At 42.1% G+C, this 24,936-nt stretch overlaps 1 protein-coding gene across 1 annotated transcript in view; it reads left to right on the top strand.

Annotated features, from left to right (window-relative positions):
* Positions 1–24,936, top strand: part of ZRANB1 (zinc finger RANBP2-type containing 1) — a gene marked incomplete in the record, with an annotated part of 187,990 nt that overhangs the window by 140,404 nt on the left and 22,650 nt on the right. The window contains 2 exon segments of the mRNA XM_053692602.1: positions 14,603–14,732; positions 23,640–23,869. Of these exon segments, the coding sequence (XP_053548577.1) occupies positions 14,603–14,732; positions 23,640–23,869 (360 nt within the window).

The following is a 24,936-nucleotide window of genomic DNA, read 5'->3' as shown; positions in this document are numbered from 1 at the left end:
TCAAAGGGCAGACCTTATTCGGGCCCGGGTTGAAAGAGATTATCGCTGACATTACAGGAGGTAAAGGCCATGCCCTGCCTCAGGACAAAGCCAAGACTAGACAGTCTAATTTTCGTTCCTTTCGTAATTTTAAAGCAGGAGCAGCATCAACTTCCTCTGCACCAAAACAGGAAGGAGCTGTTGCTCGCTACAGACAAGGCTGGAAACCTAACCAGTCCTGGAACAAGGGCAAGCAGACTAGGAAACCTGCTGCTGCCCCTAAAACAGCATGAATTGAGGGCCCCCGATCCGGGATCGGATCTAGTGGGGGGCAGACTTTCTCTCTTCGCCCAGGCTTGGGCAAGAGATGTTCAGGATCCCTGGGCGCTAGAGATAATATCTCAGGGATACCTTCTGGACTTCAAATACTCTCCTCCAAGAGAGAGATTTCATCTGTCAAGATTGTTGACAATCCAGACAAAGAAAGAGGCGTTTCTACGCTGCGTACAAGAGCTCTTGTTAATGGGAGTAATCCATCCAGTTCCACGATCGGAACAGGGACAGGGGTTTTACTCAAATCTGTTTGTGGTTCTTAAAAAAGAGGGAACTTTCAGACCAATCCTGGACTTAAAGATCCTAAACAAATTCCTAAGAGTTCCATCGTTCAAGATGGAGACTATTCGGACAATTTTACCTATGATCCAAGAGGGTCAATACATGACCACTGTAGATTTAAAAGATGCTTACCTTCACATACCGATTCACAAAGATCATTATCGGTACCTAAGGTTTGCCTTCCTAGACAGGCATTACCAGTTTGTGGCTCTTCCATTCGGATTGGCTACAGCTCCAAGAATCTTCACAAAGGTTCTGGGTGCTCTTCTGGCGGTACTAAGACCGCGGGGAATCTCGGTAGCTCCATACCTAGACGACATTCTGATACAAGCTTCAAGCTTTCAAACTGCCAAGTCTCATACAGAGTTAGTGCTGGCATTTCTAAGGTCACATGGATGGAAGGTGAACGAAAAGAAAAGTTCACTCGTTCCACTCACAAGAGTTCCCTTCCTGGGGACTCTTATAGATTCTGTAGAAATGAAGATTTACCTGACAGAGGACAGGCTAACAAGACTTCAAAGTGCTTGCCGCACCCTTCATTCCATTCAACACCCGTCAGTGGCTCAATGCATGGAGGTAATCGGCTTAATGGTAGCGGCAATGGACATAGTACCCTTTGCACGCTTACACCTCAGACCACTGCAACTGTGCATGCTAAGTCAGTGGAATGGGGATTACTCAGACTTATCCCCTTCTCTGAATCTGGATCAAGAGACCAGAAATTCTCTTCTATGGTGGCTTTCTCGGCCACATCTGTCCAGGGGGATGCCATTCAGCAGACCAGACTGGACAATTGTAACAACAGACGCCAGCCTTCTAGGTTGGGGTGCCGTCTGGAATTCTCTGAAGGCTCAGGGACAATGGAGTCAGGAGGAGAGTCTCCTGCCAATAAACATTCTGGAATTGAGAGCAGTTCTCAATGCCCTCCTGGCTTGGCCCCAGTTGACAACTCGGGGGTTCATCAGGTTTCAGTCGGACAACATCACGACTGTAGCTTACATCAACCATCAGGGAGGAACAAGAAGCTCCCTAGCTATGATGGAAGTATCAAAGATAATTTGCTGGGCAGAGTCTCACTCTTGCCACCTGTCAGCAATCCACATCCCGGGAGTGGAGAACTGGGAGGCGGATTTCTTAAGTCGTCAGACTTTTCATCCGGGGGAGTGGGAACTTCAATCCGGAGGTCTTTTCCCAAATACTTCGACGTTGGGGGCAAACCAGAGATAGATCTCATGGCGTCTCGACAGACGCCAAGCTCTGCCTCGTTTACGGGTCCAGATCCAGGGATCCAGGAGCAAGTCCTGATAGATGCTCTGACAGCACCTTGGGACTTCAGGATGGCTTACGTGTTTCCACCCTTCCCGTTGCTTCCTCGATTGATTGCCAGAATCAAACAAGAGGAGCATCAGTGATTCTAATAGCACCTGCGTGGCACGCAGGACTTGGTATGCAGACCTGGTGGACATGTCATCCTGTCTCCACCTTGGTCTCTACTCTGAAACAGGACCTTCTGATAAGGGTCCCCTTCAAACATCAAAATCTAACTTCTCTGAAGCTGACTGCTTGGAAATTGAACGCTTGATTTTATCAAGACGTGGATTATTTATTTTCTGAGTCAGTTATTGATACCTTAAATACAGCCCTAGGAAACCTGTTACCAGAAAGATTTACCATAAGATATGGCGTAAATACCTATATTGGTATGTGAATCCAAAGGTTACTCTTGGAGTAAGGTTAGGATTCCTAGGATATTGTCCTTTCTACAAGAAGGTTTTTAGAAAAGGGGTTATCTGCTAGTTCATTAAAGGGACAGATCTCAGCTCTGTCCATTCTGGTACACAAAAGTCTGTCAGAAGTTCCCTGACGTCCAGGCTTTTTGTCAGGCTTTGGCCAGAATTAAGCCTGTGTTTAAAAACTGTTGCTCCCACCATGGAGTTTAAACCTTGTTCTTAATGTTTTACAGGGCGTTCCGTTTGAACCCCTTCATTCCATTGATATAAAGTTGTTATCTTGGAAAGTTCTATTTTTAATGGCTATTTCCTCGGCTCGAAGAGTCTCTGAATTATCAGCCTTACATTGTGATTCTCCTTATTTATTTTTCATTCGGAATAAGGTGAAGTCCTGCGTAGCTAAACCTGAGGTCTTACCTAAGGTAGTTACTAACAGGAATATCAATCAAGAGATTGTTGTTCCTTCTTTAATGCCCAAATCCTTCTTCAAAGAGAGGAACGTCTACTGCACAACCTGGATGTAGTCCGTGCTCTAAAAATTTACTTACAGGCAACTAAGGAATTTCGACAAAACGTCTTCTCTGTTTGTCATTTACTCTGGGCAGAGGAGAGGTCAAAAAGCTTCCGCTACCCTCCTTTCTTTTTGGCTTTCGTAGCATAATTCGTTTAGCTTATGAGACTGCTGGACAGCAGCCTCCTGAAAGAATTACAGCTCATTCTACTAGAGCTGTGGCTTCCACTTGGGCCTTCAAGAATGAGGCCTCTGTTGAACAGATTTGCAAGGCTGCAACTTGGTCTTCGCTTCATACTTTTTCCAAATTTTACAAATTTGACACTTTTGCTTCATCGGAGGCTATTTTTGGGAGAAAGGTTCTTCAGGCAGTGGTTCCTTCTGTATAAAGAGCCTGCCTATCCCTCCCGTCATCCGTGTACTTTTGCTTTGGTATTGGTATCCCAGAAGTAATGATGACCCGTGGACTGATCACACTTAACAGAAGAAAACATAATTTATGCTTACCTGATAAATTCCTTTCTTCTGTAGTGTGATCAGTCCACGGCCCGCCCTGTTTTTAAGGCAGGTAAATATTTTTTAATTTATACTCCAGTCACCACTTCACCCTTGGCTTTTCCTTTCTCGTTGGTCCTTGGTCGAATGACTGGGAGTGACGTAGAGGGGAGGAGCTATATGCAGCTCTGCTGGGTGAATCCTCTTGCACTTCCTGTTGGGGAGGAGTAATATCCCAGAAGTAATGATGACCCGTGGACTGATCACACTACAGAAGAAAGGAATTTATCAGGTAAGCATAAATTATGTTTTTTCTTTCCTTTTTATATATGTTACTTTTTTATATACAAGTAGGTATAATGTTTTGACTTCTAGATTAGTCGCATTTATTTCACAAACCACTTATTATTTCTAGCACACTGTGCACGATCGCACACAGTGGAGCCTTTATGATTTATTTCTTTAATTTTTTAATTTTTTTTTTGATTTTGCACCTTCTTTTGATTTGTGTGTAACTTTTTGTTTAATAAGTTTCTCAAGCACGTGCTCTTGCTTATAATTGAATATAACTGATATAATTTGCGCATCCTGTAACTGTACATGGTCAGACATATTGCCAGGTACTGTATGCATGTTCTATTTAAAGTTACACTTGCATATATAATACATTTCTACACCGCACTTAAGCCACTCTTCTTATGAAGACGGCGCTCCTACTTTGTATATTTATATTAGGAACGATTGTGTTGGGCTATCGTTCACCTCCAGTGAGCCTGTGCGGTCTTGTCACGAAGCGCAGAACACTATATAATTCTTTGTCCTTGCTGATTGGTGGATAAATTAATCCACCAATAAAAATGTGCTGTCCAGAGTACTGAACCAAAAAAAACTTAGATGCCTTCTTTTTCAAATAAAGATAGCAAGAGAACGAATAAAAAGTGATAATAGGAGTAAATTAGAAGGTTGCTTAAAATTGCATGCTCTATCTAAATCACGAAAGAAAAAAATTGGGTTCAGTGTCCCTTTAAGTTTTAAGAAAATGGGGTAAGGCAAGTTTATATATTGTGATATTTTACTATGCATAACAAAACATGTTAGAATCTCAGTGTTTAAAGTTCCCCCAACGTAGATCTACATAATGCAGTACATAGGCCATCGTGCAGTATAACGTAGATCTATATCGCAGCTTTAAGACACACAGGCAGTCAAGTAACAACCAACCAAGGTAAACATACAAAATGTATGCTTACCTGATCTATTTCTTTCCGGATAAGGAGAGTCCACAACGTCATTCCAATTACTAGTGGGATATTCAACTCCTGGCCAGCAGGAGGAGGCAAAGAGCACCTCAGCAAAGCTGTTAAGTCTAACTTCCCTTACCCTTAATCCCCAGTCATTCAGCCGAAGGGAAATGGAAAAAGAAACATAAGGGTAAAAAAGGTGCCTGAGGTTTACTCCAAAAAACTGCCGAATTATAATTTAAAAAAGAGGACGGGGTTGTTTTCTTTTCTATGACATGAAGAGTCCACAACATCATTCCAATTACTAGTGGGAACCAATTCACAAGCCATAGTACACGGAATGAACAAGGCAGGAGGACCAAAAAACAGAAGGCACCACCGCTTGAAGAACCTTTCTCCCAAAAGAGGCCTCAGCCAAGGCAAAAGTAACAAATTTGTAGAAGTTGAAAAGTAATGCAAAGAGAACCATGTTGCTGCCTTGCAAATCTGTTCCACAGAAGCTTCATTTTGGAAAATCCAAGATGAGGAGACAGCTCTAGAGGAATGAGCCGTAATTCCCTCAGGAGGCTGCTGTTGAGCAGTCTTATTAGCAAAACAAATCATACTTAACCAGAGGAAAAGAGAGAAGTGGCCACTTGACCCTTATGCTTTCCAGAGAAAACAACAAACCGGGGCAGAAGATTGCTGAAAATCTTTAGTAGCTAGAAAGAAAAAGTTTAGAGTACACACAACATCCAAGTTATGCAAAAGACGTTCCTTAGGAAAAGGATTAGGGAAAAAAGAAGCAACAACAATATCCTAATTTGTTTCGATTCAACACCACCTTAAGGAGAAACCTCAATTTAGTAGGAAAGACAGCCTGAATGAACATAAAAATCATTAATACTCCTTACACGGTGTATACATAATACTCCTTACACGGTGTATACATAATACTCCTTACACGGTGTATACATAATACTCCTTACACGGTGTATACATAATACTCCTTACATGGTGTATACATAATACTCCTTACACGGTGTATACATAATACTCCTTACACGGTGTATACATAATACTCCTTACACGGTGTATACGGTGTATACATAATACTCCCTTACGCGGTGCATGCCTAATACTCCCTGGCGCGGTGCGTGCCTAATACTCCCTGGCGCGGTGCGTGCATAAAGAGAACTTAATATACTGGGTATTTAATTCATTACACTGAGTTACCGTCTTATGTGTTGAGTCACAGCCAGCTTTTAGATACCCTTTGCTAAAAAAAGGGTGGTGACAAATATCGGCAGCCTGCAGATCCTCCCTGACAATCTCTATGAAAGAGATCCCTTGATAATGGATGCTGAGTGCATCTCTCTAAACTATCATAACGGCTAAAATGTACCCGCCCACAATGGTGGAACAAAACTGCGCACCCACCAACAAACAGGACCCTCAAAGCAAGTCTGACCAGGTACAGCACAGTATGAGAAAACGGCACAACTAGCGCGATCGCAAACTGCTAGGGGGTGGAAATAAAATGAGAGGCTCCAAGACAAAATAAGCCCATGGCATTTAACTCAACAAAAAGGCAAGGCGCAGGAAAATACTTCTAAGTATTAAGACTCTATCTGCGCCATAAACGGTCCAGTCCCTCAACAGTTGGTAAAAACGAGGGAAATTAATACAAATACCAATACATACTGGGCTCTATATAAAGCCGTATTTGAAGCAAATAGACAGTGCAGGGAAATAAAGTGGAACATTTCACCATTTTAGAGCCAGTCCCCACATACTATAAAACCTGGGTCCGTATAGAAATACGCCCGGTCATGGAAGTGGCAAATCCCTGATTATATAACTGCTCAGCCACAATGTAGTCTTAGAGAACAGTAAATCTCTCACACTGTGTGATAAAAAAAAATCTTATTTTATTTCCAACCACATAGTGTCAAAAATCTGTCCGACAATAGAATCCTTAACTAAGAAGGATTACTATGTCCCAGCAAAGATCCATATGAGGATTAACCTGTTAAGTACTGCTGTCCTTCAATACATAGAAGGCAAAGGGACTTTACCTTAGATCCAGCTGCAGGACAGATTGCTGCTCCTTCAGGTACTTCACTCCCTGTCATGGACCTGTAGGAAAAGAAAGAGCGAGAGTAACTAACTCTGGCTTTCTACAAAAAAGAGTAGCAAAGTGTTAAAAGTAAAGCAAATACAACCTTGCCACCTTTTAACTGCTAAAAGCCACACTACTCTTACTAAAGAGATCGACATAGCCACAGCTAGGACAACAATCCTTGCTTACAGGGAAAAGTAACCCATAAAAGGATATTACATTTTCTTCAGATGCCAAACTTCGCACATCCTCCGTTGACAGAGAGCATAGAGAATGACTGGGGGGTGTTGGGTAAGGGAAGTTACACTTAACCAGCTTTGCGGAGGTGCTCTTTGCCTCCTGCTGGCCAGGAGTTGAATATGCCACTAGTAATAGGAATGACTATGTAGACTCTCCATGTCATAGGAAATATATATAATATAATATTTCTCCTGTTAAGTGTGATCAGTCCACGGGTCATCATTACTGCTGGGATATTGCTCCTCCCCAACAGAAGTGCAAGAGGATTTCACCCAGCAGAGCTGCCATATAGCTCCTCCCCTCTACGTCACCTCCAGTCATTCTCTTGCACCCAACGACTAGATAGGATGTGTGAGAGGACTATGGTGATTATACTTAGTTTTATACCTTCAATCAAAAGTTTGTTATTTTATAATAGCACCGGAGTGTGTTATTCCTTCTCTGGTAGAATTTGAAGAAGAATCTACCTGAGTTTTTACTATGATTTTAGCCGGCGTAGTTAAGATCATATTGCTGTTTCTCGGCCATCTGAGGAGAGGTAAACTTCAGATCAGGGGACAGCGGGCAGATTAATCTGCAAAGAGGTATGTAGCAGCTTATTATTTTCTGACAATGGAATTGATGAGAAAATTCTGCCATACCGATATAATGTAAACTCAGCCTTAAATGCAGTAGCAGCAACTGGTATCAGGCTGTCATGTATGTATATTTTACACTTCAGTATTCTGGGGAATGGCACTTCACTGGAATTATACTGTGTGCATAAGACTGTAGCCTAAATTTGCTGGACTAGCAACAGGCTTTTTAATAACACTTTAATTTATATTAAACGTTTTTTGCTGGCATGTAAAATAGTTTCATTTCTGAGGTACTGGGTGAATAAAATATTTTGGGCACTATGTTTTTCCACTTGGCAGTTGTTTTATTTAATTTATGACGTTTACTGATCTCTCTCACTGTTTGTGTGTGAGGGGAGGGGGCCGTTTTTGGCGCTTTTGCTACGCATCAAAAAATTCAGTCAGAAGCTCACTGTACTTCCTGCATGATCCGGTTTCATCTCTACAGAACTCAGGGGGTCTTCAAAACTTTTTTTGAGGGAGGGTAATCACTCACAGCAGAGCTGTGAGATTGTAGTTGACTGTGATGAAAAACGTTTATTTCTGTAACTTTTTTTTTCTATCAGGGTTAGTTTTATCCTTTGCTAATGGGAACAAGCCTTTGCTAAAATTGTGTTTTTTTACAAAGATTTGATTGCTATAACCCTTTCAGTTTATTAACTTTCAACTGTCATAACTCTTTCTGTGCTTCTTATAGGCACAGTACGTTTTCTTATTATAATAAATTACTTGAAAAGTATATCAAGTTTGCTAGTTTATTTGCTAGTGTGTTAAACATGTCTGATTCAGGAGGAAGACATCTGTGCTATATGTGCTAATGCCAAAGTGGAGCCCAATAGAAATTTATGTACTAACTGCATTGATGCTACTTTAAATAAGAGTCAATCTTACAAATTGAACACATTTCACCAAACAACGAGGGGAGAGTTATGCCGACTAACTCTCGCCTCACGTGTCAGTACCTGCATCTCCGCTCGGGAGGTGCGTGATATTGGTGGCGCCGAGTACATCTGGCGGCCATTACAAATCACATTACAGGATATTGCTACTGTTATGGACCTGAAGTTTTGGCTAAAATTACCAGAACTAAGAGGTAAGCGTGATCACTCTGGGATGAGAACGAGAGTGCGCTGATAATGTTAGGGCCATGTCAGATACTGCGGTCACAACTTGCAGAACCATGAGGACGGAGAGCTTCATTCTGCGGCTGACGGTTCTGATCCAAACAGATTGGATTCAGATATTTCAAATTTTAAATTAGTAAAGCTGAAAACCCTCTGTGTATTACTAGGGGAGGTGTTAGCGGCTCTGAATTGTTGTAACACAGGTTGGGCAATATACCAGGAGAAAGATGTGTATGGTGGATAAATATTTGCGGTACCGTCGGAGTACTTGACGTTTTTCTCCTATACCTTAAGAGACTTACTGTAAATTGTTACTAAAGGAGTGGGGATAGACCGGTGTGCCGTTCTCACCCCCCTCCGATATTTAGAAAGATGTTTCCAATAGACACCAACCACACGGGACTTATGGCAAACGGCCCTAAGGTGGAGGGAGCCGTTTCTACTTTAGCTAAGCGTACCACTATCCCCGGTTGAGGATAGCTGTGCCTTTTCAGATCCAATGGATAAAAAGTTAGAGGTTTACCTAAGAAAATGTTTGTTCAACAAGGTTTTATATTGCAAACCCCTTGCATGCATTGCGCCTGTCACGGCTGCAGCAGCATTTTGGTTTGAGTCTCTGGAAGAGACACTTGAATCAGCTCCATTAGATGAGATTACACACAAGCTTAAAGCTCTTAAGTTAGCTAACTCATTTATTTCAGATGCCGTAGTACATTTAACTAAGCTTACGGCTAAGATTCCGGATTCGCCATTCAGGCGCGCAGAGCACTGGTGGCTAAAATCCTGGTCAGCTGACGTTACTTCTAAGTCTAAATGACTTAATATACCTTTCAAAGGGCAGACCTTATTCGGGCCCGGATTGAAAGAAATTATCGCTGACATTACAGGAGGTAAAGGCCATGCCCTGCCTCAAGACAGAGCCAAACCTAAGGCTAGACAATCTAATTTTCGTTCCTTTCGGAATTTCAAAGCAGGAGCAGCAATCAACTTCCTCTGCTCCAAAACAAGAAGGATCTGTTGCTCGCTACAGACAAGGCTGGAGACCTAACCAGTCCTGGAACAAGGGCAAGCAGGCCAGGAAACCTGCTGCTGCCCCTAAAACAGCATGAATTGAGGGCCCCCCGATCCGGGAACGGATCTAGTGGGGGGCAGACTTTCTCTCTTCGCCCAGGCTTGGGCAAGAGATGTCCAGGATCCCTGGGCGCTAGAGATAATATCTCAGGGATACCTTCTGGACTTCAAATACTCTCCCCCAAGAGAGAGATTTCATCTGTCAAGGTTGTCAACAAACCAAATAAAGAAAGAGGCGTTTCTACGCTGCGTACAAGAGCTTTTATTAATGGGAGTAATCCATCCAGTTCCACGGTCGGAACAGGGACAAGGGTTTTACTCAAATCTGTTTGTGGTTCCCAAAAAAGAGGGAACTTTCAGGCCAATCCTGGATTTAAAGATCCTAAACAAATTCCTAAGAGTTCCATCGTTCAAAATGGAGACTATTCGGACAATTTTACCCATGATCCAAAAGGGTCAGTACATGACCACAGTGGATTTAAAAGATGCTTACCTTCACATACCAATCCACAAAGATCATTACCGGTATCTAAGGTTTGCCTTTCTAGACAGGCATTACCAGTTTGTAGCTCTTCCATTCGGATTGGCTACGGCTCCAAGAATCTTCACAAAGGTTCTGGGTGCTCTTCTGGCGGTACTAAGACCGCGAGGAATTTCGGTAGCTCCGTACCTAGATGACATTCTGATACAAGCTTCAAGCTTTCAAACTGCCAAGTCTCATACAGAGTTAGTACTGGCATTTCTAAGGTCGCATGGATGGAAAGTGAACGAAAAGAAGAGTTCTCTCTTTCCACTCACAAGAGTTCCCTTCCTGGGGACTCTTATAGATTCTGTAGAAATGAAAATTTACCTGACAGAAGACAGGTTAACAAAACTTCAAAGTGCATGCCGTGTCCTTCATTCCATTCAACACCCGTCAGTGGCTCAATGCATGGAGGTAATCGGCTTAATGGTAGCGGCAATGGACATAGTACCCTTTGCACGCCTACACCTCAGACCGCTGCAATTGTGCATGCTAAGTCAGTGGAATGGGGATTACTCAGACTTGTCCCCTTCTCTGAATCTGGATCAAGAGACCAGAAATTCTCTTCTATGGTGGCTTTCTCGGCCACATCTGTCCAGGGGGATGCCATTCAGCAGGCCAGACTGGACAATTGTAACAACAGACGCCAGCCTACTAGGTTGGTGCGCCGTCTGGAATTCTCTGATGGCTCATGGACAATGGAATCAGGAGGAGAGTCTCCTACCAATAAACATTCTGGAATTGAGAGCAGTTCTCAATGCCCTTCTGGCTTGGCCCCAGTTGACAACTCGGGGGTTCATCAGTTTCAGTCGGACAACATCACGACTGTAGCCTACATCAACCATCAGGGAGGGACAAGAAGCTCCCTAGCAATGATGGAAGTATCAAAGATAATTCGCTGGGCAGTCTCTCACTCTTGCCCACCTGTCAGCAATCCACATCCCGGGAGTGGAGAACTGGGAGGCGGATTTTTTTAAGTCGTCAGACTTTTCATCCGGGGGAGTGGGAACTTCATCCGGAGGTCTTTGCCCAAATACTTCGTCATTGGGGCAAACCAGAGATAGATCTCATGGCGTCTCGACAGAACGCCAAGCTTCCTCGTTACGGGTCCAGATCCAGGGATCCGGGAGCGGTCCTGATAGATGCCTTGACAGCACCTTGGACCTTCAGGATGGCTTATGTGTTTCCACCCTTCCCGATGCCTCCTCGATTGATTGCCAGAATCAAACAGGAGAGAGCATCAGTGATTCTAATAGCGCCTGCATGGCCACGCAGGACTTGGTATGCAGATCTGGTGGACATGTCATCCTGTCCACCTTGGTCTCTACCTCTGAAACAGGACCTTCTGATACAGGGGTCCTTTCAAACATCAAAATCTAACTTCTCTGAAGCTGACTGCTTGGAAATTGAACGCTTGATTTTATCAAAACGTGGTTTTTCTGAGTCAGTTATTGATACCTTAATACAGGCTAGGAAGCCTGTTACCAGAAAGATTTTACCATAAAATATGGCGTAAATACCTATATTGGTGTGAATCCAAAGGTTACTCTTGGAGTAAGGTTAGGATTCCTAGGATATTGTCTTTTCTACAAGAAGGTTTAGAAAAGGGTTTATCCGCTAGTTCCTTAAAGGGACAGATCTCAGCTCTGTCCATTCTGTTGCACAAACGTCTGTCAGAAGTTCCAGACGTTCAGGCTTTTTGTCAGGCTTTGGCCAGGATTAAGCCTGTGTTTTAAAACTGTTGCTCCGCCATGGAGTTTAAACCTTGTTCTTAACGTTTTACAGGGCGTTCCGTTTGAACCCCTTCATTCCATTGATATAAAGTTGTTATCTTGGAAAGTTCTATTTTTAATGGCTATTTCCTCGGCTCGAAGAGTCTCTGAGTTATCAGCCTTACATTGTGATTCTCCTTATTTGATTTTTTCACTCGGATAAGGTAGTTCTGCGTACTAAACCTGGGTTCTTACCTAAGGTAGTCACTAACAGGAATATCAATCAAGAGATTGTTGTTCCATCCTTGTGTCCAAATCCTTCTTCAAGGAAGGAACGACTTCTGCACAATCTGGATGTAGTTCGTGCCCTAAAATTTTATTTACAGGCAACTAAAGATTTTCGACAAACGTCTTCCCTGTTTGTCGTTTACTCTGGTCAGAGGAGAGGTCAAAAAGCTTCTGCTACCTCTCTCTCCTTTTGGCTTCGTAGCATAATACGTTTAGCTTATGAGACTGCTGGACAGCAGCCTCCTGAAAGAATTACAGCTCATTCCACTAGAGCTGTGGCTTCCACTTGGGGCCTTTAAGAATGAGGCCTCTGTTGAACAGATTTGCAAGGCTGCAACTTGGTCTTCGCTTCATACTTTTTCCAAATTTTACAAATTTGACACTTTTGCTTCTTCGGAGGCTATTTTTGGGAGAAAGGTTCTTCAGGCAGTGGTTCCTTCTGTATAAAGAGCCTGCCTGTCCCTCCCGTCATCCGTGTACTTTTGCTTTGGTATTGGTATCCCAGAAGTAATGATGACCCGTGGACTGACCACACTTAACCGCAGAAAACATAATTTATGCTTACCTGATAAATTCCTTTCTCCTGTTGTGTGATCAGTCCACGGCCCGCCCTGTTTTTTACGGCAGGTAAATATTTTTTAAATTATACTCCAGTCACCACTACAAACCCTTTGGCTTCTCCTTTCTCGTTGGTCCTTGGTCGAATGACTGGAGGTGACGTAGAGGGGAGGAGCTATATGGCAGCTCTGCTGGGTGAATCCTCTTGCACTTCCTGTTGGGGAGGAGCAATATCCCAGAAGTAATGATGACCCGTGGACTGATTCACACTACAGGAGAAAGGAATTTATCAGGTAAGCATAAATTATGTTTTTATATATATATCTATATCTCTATCTCCTGGGTACTGCAAGGCAGCTGTTTATAGAGCTGTTTGAAAAGGATCAGGGGTTGGGAGTTATCAGTTTGGCTAATCACTACAGTTAAAATTAATCTTAAACCACCTGATTAACCCCTTCACTGCCTGGAATATTAGAATTGTGGTGTGCAGCTGCAATTAGTGGTCTTCTAATTACAAAAAAGCAATGACAAAGCCATGCATGTCTGCTATTTTTAAACAAAGGAGATCCCATAGAAGCTTTTACAACAATTTGTGTTGTGACTCCACAAGCGGTTTATAAATAATTTGAGAAACCCCCTAAGTTTTGTAAAAAAAAAAAAAAAATTTTACTTTTTTTTTATAATATGATTGCTTTTGGTGATGAAATGGTGGCATAAAATATACCAAAATGGACCTAGATCAATACCTTGGGTTGCCTGCTAAATAATATATATAATATATAATTTTGATAGGTAAATTAAAAAATTCTGTTTAAATGGAGTGATGGAAAAAATGCTAAACTCTCTGGTATGTTGGGCAAGTTTTTCTCTGAAGTTCCCGGTAGCGAAGAGGTTAATGCCCAATTAGCATAATAGTCTACATTATTGTGCTGTCACTGTAAACAAGATGATCAGTCGGTAACAATTCATTCTTATGTTTGTCGTCTGACTTGAAGAACAGATGGGTGGGAAGAGTTTCTGCTATAAAAAATGGAACTTCAATTTTTGTTTTATATATAAATTTAAAGGGATAGGAAAGTCAAAATGAAACTTACCTTTTTCAGATGCAATTTTAAGACGCTTTCAAATTCACTTCTATTTTAAAATATGCTTTGTTCTCTTAGTATCCCTTGTTCAAAATAAATACGCACATATCCTACCCTAGTGGGAGCTAGCTGCTGATCGGTGCCTACATACATTTGTCTCTTGTGATTGGCTAACTAGATAAGTTCAGCTAGCTGCCAGGAGTGTAATGCTGTTTCTTCAGCAAAGCATAACAAGAGAGTGATGCAATTGTGTTAATAGAAGTAAACTGGAAAGTTTTAATTTTGTATGTTCTATCCAAATCATGAAAGCGATTTTGAGGTTTCCTGCCCCTTCAATTGGGAACGTAGAACAATAAAATTGCTGCCAGAGAATACTGAAAATCTTTATTTGGCCAAAGACACTGGGCACTGAGGAGATCTTTTCTCTGCAACTATTTTTTTTAAGGTCCATTAAATACAGTAGAATTGTATATCCACAAATGCATAAAAACAAGACCATTTAAAACCTCTTATTCTGAATATCAAATGAGTAGTAGTTTGTTTTCTGGAGCCACAGAAAATGTGCATATAAAGTTTTTGTTCATGTTCTATACAAGTCGTGACAGTTTAATTGGAACTTTACTGTCCCTTTTATTCATATTCACAACACATTTTTTGATTGTTTCATAGGTACTTGCACACCTTTTTTTAATGTTATGTTTTGTTTTCACAGCCTGGGGCAAGCTTGGAGCAAACGCACATCTTTGTCCTTGCACATATTCTTAGAAGACCAATCATTGTGTATGGAGTTAAATATTACAAGAGCTTCCGTGGGGAGACTTTGGGTTACACTCGTTTTCAAGGTAAAAATCAGTTCCGGTTACACAATTGACTGCATTATGATTTATTATCAGTTATTTGTAGAGCGCCAACAGACTCCACAGCACTATAAACAAGGCAACATTTATAAGGATTTTCTGGATATCACTGTAGAGGGTGATGTGGAGACAATTCATCTGACTTAGGAGAAACACTAAGGATGATGCTATATATTTTCAGCAATCTAATGATTTGTGTACTAGGCTAGAAGCTAGAAGGGCAAGCGAACTACAGAAAGTAAGAAATTAAATTACTTCATAGAAATATGACTTAACGCCCCAAAGAAAGGTGAAGGGATATTGCAGGGAGACATATTGTTCACCACTGAATACACCAAACAATTCCCTGACATAGTCAGAATTTTGAGGAGAAATTTACCTTTTTTGACAGGTGATAATATTCTTAAACAGTGTATTGATTCCTGCAGGTTCGTATCTAAGAAACCTGTGACCTTAGCAAAAAAACTTTCACCCAGTATGGTCAAAAGAACAGGGTCTGATAGTATCTGACTGAGGGCTAAGGGTAATTACAAATGTTGTGGTCAAAATTGCCTTGTGTGATATGATTGATGTAGCCAAAGATTTCCAAGTCCTGAGTTGATCAGCAGGTATACAATATACATTTTTATGCGAATTGCAAGATCACTTTCGTGGTTTATTTATTGCAATGCAAATTTTGCCACTGCCAATATGTTGGTAAAACAACTAGACCTTACACGTCCGTGCAAGGGAACATTTCTTTTACAAGATATGACGAGTCCACGGATTTCATGCTTACTTATGGGAATATCGCCTCCTGGTCAGCAGGAGGAGGCAAAGAGCACTACAGCAGAGCTGTATATATAGCTCCTCCCTTCCCTCCCCCTCCAGTCATTCTCTTTTTATTTTTGGTTGCTATTTTCTCTGCTCGCACAGTTTCTGAGCTTTTTGCATTACAATGTGATTCTCCTTATCTTATATTTCATTCCGATAAGGTAGTGTTGCGTACCAAACCTGGGATTCTTCCTAAGGTTGTTTCTAACAGAAATATTAATCAGAAAATTGGTGTTTCTTCCTTGTGTCCTAACCTTCTTCTAAGAAGGAGCGTCTGTTGCATAATTTGGACGTATTCCGTGCCTTGAAGTTCTACTTGCAGGCGACCTAAGGATTTTCGTCAAACATCTTCCTTGTTTGTTGTTTTTTCTGGGAAACATAGGGGTCAGAAAGCTATGTCTACCTCTTTATTTTTGGCTGAAGAGTATCATCTGTGTTGCATATGAGACTGCTGGACAGCAGCCTCCAGAACATATTACGCCTCATTCCACTAGGGCTCTGGCTTCCTCATGGGCATTTAAAAATGATGCTTCTGTTGAACAGATTTGCAAGGCTGCAAATTGGTCGTCTCTTCACACTTTTTCCAAATTTGATATTTTTGCCTCGTCCGAGGCTATTTTTGGGGGAGAGGTTCTTCAAGCAGTGGTGCCTTCCGTTTAGGTTCCTTTCTTGTCCCTCCCTTTCATCCATGTCCTATAGCTTTGGTATTGTATCCCATAAGTAAGGATGAAATCTGTGGACTCGTCATATCTTGTAAAAGAAAAGGAAATGTATGCTTACCTGATAAATGTATTTCTTTTACGATATTACGAGTCCACGGCCCACCCTGTCATTTTCTAAGACAGGTCTTTATTTTTGTTAAACTTCAGTCACCTCTGCATCTTGGCTTTTCCTTTCTCTTCCTAACTTCGGTCAAATGACTGGAGGGGGAGGGAAGGGAGGAGCTATATATACAGCTCTGCTGTGGTGCTCTTTGCCTCCTGCTGACCAGGAGGCGATATTCCCATAAGTAAGGATGAAATCCGTGGACTTGTCCTATCGTAAAAGAAATACATTTATCAGGTAAGCATAAATTTACTTTTTAATGATGTGAAAAACTATAATGTTGATTCTACAGTGGCAAGGCATTTCAATAATGTTCATTTTACGCATATAGGAAATTTTGCCATTAAGGCAATTGATATAGCAAAGGTTCCACTAAGAGGAGGTAATATAAAATCAAAGATAAAAAGGAGTTATATTGGATCTTCAAATTGAGGACCAGATCGCCTTTTGGCCTGAATGGGACATCGGCTGTTTCGTTTAGGGTTGCCAGCCTTATATAAATTGATGTGTATACTGTGGCTATAAACTCAGGGTAAACTTTGTAAATCTTGTTAATTTGTAACTTTATAATCACAGGAATTGCATGTAATTTCTTCTTGTATTAAGCATCATAGAGGAGGAGGAGGGATATGTAAAATGTATAAATTTATGCTGTGTTGATATGTCTTTGTTTTTAAATGTATTCACATTTGCTGCTTATTAATATCAGGTGTATACATGTTCTATTTAAGGGGACTAGTAGCCTACCTGTGTAGTGTCTGATTAAGCACCACTAGGGGACGCGAAATGCGTCAGACTGTTTGCAGCCTCCATGTCTGTCTGTCAGTGTTTTGCTGTCTTGCTGTAATAAAGGAATTTCCATTTTTATTTTTACTCTGTGGTGCAGTCTGGCTCCTTTTTCCATTGTAACATTTATAGGGATAAAATGGATAGAGGGCAGAGAGTCGCACTATTACAGTCAGCTCTTATAAAGGTGATCTGCAAACAGTTTGGCTTACATGCTAAGGGGGTTGATGGCGGATAGTAATGGAGGAGAGGAACTGGTATTGGAAAGGTTAGTGTAGATTGTGATGCCATCTTGCATTAAACAAAGATATAGGGTAGAGGAAGAGCATTAATGCTGGTCTTTCAAAAATATAATCATTCCCTTTGTTTCTATGAATGAGTGGGTTTTTTCTTTTATAATTTTATTACTGGTTTGCTGCATAATAGAGAGTCATGATCGGCATGCCGTTCATTAAAATACAAAAACAAATTTAAATCAATTGTGTAATTCCCTTTTAAATAGATTTCACGACAATGTGATACATCTATGGTTTTATTAAATTCAGGCCCAGCACAACATTCAGATTAGATGTATACAATGCATTGTTAAAGGGGCATAAAGCTCTGTTTCCTTCTAAATGCAGGGAGAGTCCACAGCTGCATTCATTACTTGTGGGAATACAGAACCTGGCCACCAGGAGGAGGCAAAGACACCCAGCCAAAGGCTCAAATACCTCCCACACCTCCCTCATCCCCCAATCAATCTTTGGTTGACAGAGAAGTGACGGAAGTTTTTTAGGAGTAGTTCCTTATGAGGGGTACCTGCCCTTCGGGATGGAACTAGGGTTTTAAGTAGTCTTGTCAGCCTCTCAGTGAGAGCATTAATGAAGGTTAGAGTCTGGAAATGCAGGGAGAGTCTTTCTGCGAATCCATCCAGACTCAGATTAACAGCTCCTATAAGCAATCAGCGTTGACAAGTTTCACTGCTTGCTTTCTTCACTCAAGTTCATGTCAGAGGCGCTGCTGCTATCTGTCAAACTTGAAGAACAGTGTTCCGGTAAGATCGCTTCATTTTATACACACGTTAACGATAGAAGATAGGGTCTCAGTGGGACTCCTTTATCTTTATATAATCAAGGGTTAATATCTCCTGAGGGGGATTGATGAACAATGGGGTCCTTTTAATCATGTTTATGTGATTTTAACTGCGTATGTGTAAGGACACATTTTAGACTCTTTGGCTAATACGGAACATACAGGTTACCATGTGACTGGGAGTAGTCATGTCTTGTTTTCCATTTCTGTTTCCTGACTGAGTGGCTGCGGAGAAGGGCTAATTCCTCTACCTGTCTGGGTCATAAGAGGTGGTGAGTGCCCCAGCCATTGGGTGTGTAGGTGCCAGTTTGCCTTTTTATCTAAAACTTAATCGAAATTATGGAGGTATCTGATATTCTAGAGGATTCCTCTGATACAGATTTTGATACCTGCGTATGTGGTGAGGAGGACCGGGTAGACCAGCCTGCTCAATTATGTTCCGTCTGCTGCAATAGGGTGTTCTCTTCCACTGAGCCATCTACCTCTGAGGATTCCTCATTCCGTGAGGTGCGTACCCTAGATTCTTATCCTACACATGCAGTTCCCCTAAGTACCATTACTCCTTCGTCTAAGGTAGACTTTTTTTCCACCGGAGGTTACTGTGCGTTTTTGCATGGCCATCTCTATGGCTTAAGCGAGTTTGCCCCTTCCGCCTACAAAGCAAAGGGTTAATCCATGCTCTCCTACACATGGGCTGTTGTGTAAAATGACTGTCCCAGATCTGTAATCAGGAGGTGTGGTTCCATCTGAGGCTTCAGAGGTAGGACCTCCGGGGTCGGAATCGCCTGAATTGATTCCTCCGACTGAGGAGGATTTACGCCTACGTTTACTCCTGAGAGATTTTGGCGGTTAGAGGTTCCCAGTCCTGATCCGTCAGGTGGATCTCAGTCCTCTATATTCGATAACGATCTTGATTACATGAGAGGGTTGGATCCTCTCCTTTGTCTCTATGTATATAGTTATAGAATCCCAGTCCTGAGCTTCATGGGGGGTTTGTGTTCTACACAGACAGGACATGTTCGTTGCACACCCTTTTTAATTATTTTTGGTGTGTTTAACAATTTTCTTTTCTAATCCTTCTCGGATAGCTTTTGTTTAGGAGCTCAAGGTTCTTGCGTAAACTCTTTTTTTGGAGTTTTGTCTCTTGGATTGTTCTGGTCATATCGACTTGATGGTCGAGATGGATGTCTTCCGATGTAAGCTTCTAGATCTCTGGTCGGGGTGATGTTCACTCGATTTTATAGATATGAAAGTTTAAGCCTCAGAGCTTGTTTTATATTTGTTTATTTTCAGATCCTAGCACTGCTGGAACTTGTTTTTTTTTTTGTTCGTCATCAGACATGTCGTACCCTTGATGACGGGCAGGACCTGTTTTGGGTAATAGTTCAGTCTGTTATTTCTTTCTAATATAGAAAAGAAGCCTTTTCTAATTATTCTGGTCTGGGCAAAGGGGGCCCTTCTATACCGAAGGACAGGCAGGACCTGTCATTGGTTCTTCTGGATGGGCACTTGATAATGGATCATATGGTCCGGGGGTCCTAGAGGCTGGAGTTGAGCTTTTCATTCCGTTTTTTTTCTGGACTAGGAGACTTTGGGAGTATTGTCCCAGTACTCTTTGCAGTGTCATACATTGTGGGTGAACGGCCCAATTAGGGGAGGGGTTTTCTTGTTGGTCTGGGTCCGATCTTTAAGCAGAGTTTTCTTGATCTCTCTCTATTCTGAGAGAATACACGGTTGTCTCTACCTGGATTTAAGAAGGTTATCTTTCCTGTCCAAAGTGGTCCAGTGTAGTCTGGTAGTTTCCTCTATGGAACTAGAAGGTGGATGATTAGAATCTGGCGGCTGTCGCTGGATATTCATTTAATATCATGCTTGTTTAGCAGACCCGGTTCTTAGGGACCGTTTTTTTCTTCCGGTAACTCGCTTCGTACCTCAGTTTTGGGATCTGGGGTTTAATGTAACAGTAGCCTATTCTAGGTGTTACGGCGGTTCCCAAGTCTTGGCATTCTGGTTTTTCCAGCGTCTTCTATAAGAGCTTTTGGAATTTGCTTCCTACCGGTACCAAACTCAGAGGTGGACCTAGATCGGAGTTCTGGGGTTGTCCCCAGGTTGTATCCTTTGGATGCTGTTTGGCCTTTCAGACAGAGAGGCTCTTTGCTTTAGAGCTTTGAAATTACATCACTTCATCGGGTTCTGCCCTCTAATTCATCTTCAGGCCCTAGTTGGCGCTGTGTAAATTAAGCCCAGGCCAGGTCTTCGGGACTTTTCTCCTAGTTCCCCAGAACAGTGTTGTCTGGTCTCTTTCCTGTCAGCAGGGAGAGAGTGGTTTCTGGGGTATGTAAATCAGGATTTTCCTTCCAGTCATCCTTGGGGGTCTCTTTCAGTCGACCATTTGGCTCGGTCTGGTTTTCTAGATACATGCCAGTTGGGACCTCTTGGGGAGTGGATTATTTCTAAACTAGTGAGTTCCTCCTGCGTAGTCGGGAGGGTCTCGAATTTGATGGTGGGTGAAGGCCAACTACGGCTCTTGACAGCAATCCATTCTCTGAGCGTGCTTTTCCGGAATGGATGTTCCTTACGATCATTCGTTTGACCTATCGATCCAGAGGTTTTCAAATGTGTGTCTGAGACTGCAGATTGAGTTCTCAGTTGAGGTCCGCAGAACTAAGGGGCAGAGGGGATTATTTCCAGGCCAAGCAAGCTGTCGGCTTGGAGTTTAAATTCTGCTGTGGCAGTTTTCTTCCTTTTGAGGAGGTCTATTTTAACCTTCCCCTTTTCGTCCATGTCACTCTCTTTTCGAGGATGGCTCGATCCTATCTGGAATGGGCGTCTGAGACGGTTGCTCCATTTTTGTCCGTGGGTTCGTAATCAGGGGTTAGAGGCTCGTTGTCTTGAGAGTTCCCTTGTTGCAGGGATCTACTGGGTCAGAGTCTTTGTGTCTGGGATCTTTTCTTCCGGGGTGATTTGCGAGGGATTGCTGGGTCCTAGTTGAAAGAAGTTTTTTTTCTGAAGGGTTCAGTCCTTTCCTTCAGCTCGTTTGTGGATCCTCATCTCCTAATTTAGGCATGGAGGACTCCCTCTCCTTTTGTCGGGAAAGCTAGCTTGTCCAGTCTCTCTTCTGGATCCTGGAGTTCTCTTCTTCCCCTCTAGAATGAGCGGGTGAAGGGCTTGTCTAGCTAGTTCTTGTCCGAAGGGGTAGCCTACCAGGATAGCCTGTCAGTTGACTTAGCTGTCTGGCATGCAGAGTTTTCAGATGGTTTCCATCTGTGGTTCTTTTCTCTGGTATGCTCTTTCGCAGGCAGTTTTTGCTATCCGGTTGTGCTCCAGTTCTAGAGATTGATTGATTGATCTTCCAGGTATAAGTTGTGAGGACTAGGGCATTCCTTGCTCCATTTGGGGTTGGTTCTCCCTTCAGGAGTTACATCGGGTTTCATTGTACCTGTTCTGGAGGTGGTCTTTGAATCTTATTCAAGGACCTATTTCGTCTGTAGATTGTTTTTCTATGTGTCATAGGTTCCTGTGTTGCATTTGCAGCACGCTCTTCTTGTTTGTTAACTTCCCTTAATTAGGACTATCCGAGTTTTTCTTCCTCAGATGGTCATATCATTGTCCAAATGGGAAGAGGTTCTTCCTTTTTTGGGGGAGTCTTCTTTGAGGTTCTGTCAAACTTCATCAGAGTAGTCCGTTTTTACTTTGTTGTTTACATCAGGGGGGTGCAAGGTTTTGGAAGCTCATTATCTTCCTCGTTAGTGGAGGAGTTTTTTTTCGCTGGCTTTAGGAGACAGCGGGACACGAGCCTCCTCAGAGGTCTATGGCTCGTGTTTTTTTTTTTTTTTTTTTTTTTTTTTTTTTTTTGCTTCTATCAAGGAAGCCTTCGGGAGTTTGGTTTTCTTGCAGGTTGTGGTGCCCTCAGGTTGGGCCACCTCTTATTTGTACCCTCCCGTTAGCATTCAGTGTCGTCCTGTAGCTTGGGTATAATTTTCCCACAAGTAATGAATGCAGCTGTGGACTCTCCCTGTATTTAGAAGAAAAACATAAATTATGACTTACCAGATAATTTCCTTTCCTTCGATACAGGGAGAGTCCACAGCTCCCGCCCATGCTCTCCGGTGGGCAGCTCTAAATTTAAATTTGTCTTCTGGCACCTTTTTTTACCCTGGTATTTCTTCTACTGTTCCTTGTCCCCTCGGCAGAATGACTGGGGGATGAGGGAGGTGGGGGAGGTATTTCAGCCTTTGACTGGGGTGTGTCTGCCTCCTCCTGGTGGCCAGGTTCTGTATTCTCACAAGTAATGAATGCAGCTGTGGACTCTCCCTGTATCGAAGGAAAGGAAATTATCTGGTAAGTTATAATTTGTTTTTTCTGTCCTGATTTAGATAGAACATACAAGTTTAAACAACTTTTTAATGTATTCTAGTAGCATTTTCTTGTTATCCTTTGTTGAAGGAGCAGCAGTGCACTATTGGGAGCTAGCTGAACACATCAGATGAACCAATGACGAGAGATGTGCTGCCACCAATCAGCAACTTGCGCCCAGTAGTGCATTGCTGCTCCTGAGCCTACCTATGCATGCTTTTCAACTAAGTATATCAAGAGAACATAGCAAATTTAGGTAATGGGAGTAAACTGGAAAGTTGTTTAAAATTGTATGTTCTAGCTGAATCATTAATCAAGTTTAATTTTGTCTTTACTGTCCCTTTTTAAGAAAAGGGGTAAACATGGTTGAAATCGGCCACTGAGCAGCAATACACACACATAGTAAACCAATGAGATGTGTGCAGCCACCATTTCCACCTATGCTGCTCCTGTGCATATTTAAATACGCTTTTCAATAAATTATACCAAGAAAAGAAAGTCTATTTGGTAATGTAGTTGAAAAGTTTCTCTAAAAATATATGCTCAGCTGTGTTTCTCAACTCCAGTACTCACAACGGAGTACACAGATTTTCATGATCCCTTAACTAGTGCACAGGTGAAATAATCATCTGATGGGCAAGAGCTGGTTAGTAACCATGGTTACTGATCAGCTGATTATTTACCGGTGCTCTAGTTCACAACGCGTGAAAAACTGGTCTGTTCTGGGTACTTTGACTGGAGTTGAGAAACACTCTGCTGTATATAAACCATTAAAGTTTTTTATTTTGGCATTCATTTCCTTTTAACATGTTGAAGACTGATTAGTATTTGTGGTAACAGAGGGTCTTAACAGCTGTAAAGCATTTGATAACCCCTTTTTTAGATTCTCCTCTACTACTACTACTACAGTCCCCAGGTCGTGGTCTCACCCTTCCCCTTCTCTCAGTACTGTGCAAGAGAAATGTTTGCTTACGCGTGTATAGGTTTATAGGTTATGTTTGAGAAGCTTAGAGTAACCGTCTTTGCTTAAATTCTCAGGAGTGTATTTACCTCTGCTATGGGAGCAAAGCTTCTGCTGGAAAAGTCCCATTGCCTTGGGCTATACAAGGGGGCACTTTTCGGCCCTGGTGGCCATGGAGAATGATGGCTATGACAATCGTGGGGCTGGTGCAAATCTAAATACAGACGATGATGTTACGGTTACGTTCCTACCACTAGTGGACAGTGAACGGAAGCTACTGCACATTCATTTCCTGTCTGCGCAGGAGGTATGAAAACAAATATTTACTTTTATACATTTTTTTTTTTTGGACAAACTTTACTCTAAAATAGTGAACATTAAACATTAACAAAACTGTATTAGGAGCACTGGAGAAAACTAAGACAAAAGACCCTCTATACTATATTCACACACACAAAACAAGGTGTATTGGCTCACATCCACTTGCAAGAAACACCTATGCTTTTATATTAAAGAGACAGTCAACATCAAAAATATTGTTTCCTAAAAATATAGATAATCCCTTTTATTTTATTTTTTATGGCATGGAGAGTCCACAAATCATTCCAATTACTAGTGGGATATTCACTCCTGGCCAGCAGGAGGAGGGAAAGAGCACCCCATCAGAGCTGTTAAGTGTCACTTCCTTACCCATAACCCCCAGTCATTATCTTTGCCTTTGTCAAGGGAGGATGTGTGAAGATGGTGTCTGAAGATGTTTAATCATTTTATGGGTACTTTTCCCTGCAAGCAAGGATTTGGGTTATGCTGTGTCCATATCAATCTCTTTAATAAGAGTAATGGTGGCTTTTAGCAGTTAGAAGTTTTAAGCAAAGACCACCTCGCCGTACTACTAACAATAATGCTACCCCTTTATAGAAAGCCAGGGTTGGTTACTCTGTTCTTTCTTTTTTCTACAGGTCCCTGACAGCTGAGGAGATATTTGTCACATTACCAAAAAGGGGGGAAGTTTCCCAAACCTCAAATGCCTATAAATACACCTCCCACCTCACTCATACCTCAGTTTTACAAACTTTGCCTCCTTAGAAGGTGGTGAAGCATGATGTGCTTGATTTCTTCTGTGAAAGGCGCTTCCAAGTATATTGGAAAGTTTTTCCTCCTGTGCAATTTTGTTCCCCTTGTTGAAATAAGACTTTATTATTTAAAGATAAAATAGCTCTCTCTGAGCCTTCCGTCTCTCAGGATAGTGCTGTCCTAGCTACGTCTAAGCCTTCCCCACCAAACATGCCAAGCTTCACCTGCAGTGCCCTGCGGTTCCTCTTACTAACCTCCTGGGGGGGTTTATTTACCTGGTGATTTCGCTGCACAGATTAA

This window comes from Bombina bombina, chromosome 9 (genome assembly GCF_027579735.1).
Source record: "Bombina bombina isolate aBomBom1 chromosome 9, aBomBom1.pri, whole genome shotgun sequence".
In the NCBI taxonomy this organism is placed as follows: Eukaryota; Metazoa; Chordata; class Amphibia; order Anura; family Bombinatoridae; genus Bombina; species Bombina bombina.
Note: the sequence above shows the minus strand (reverse complement) of the source record. Positions and strands in the feature narration are given on the sequence as shown.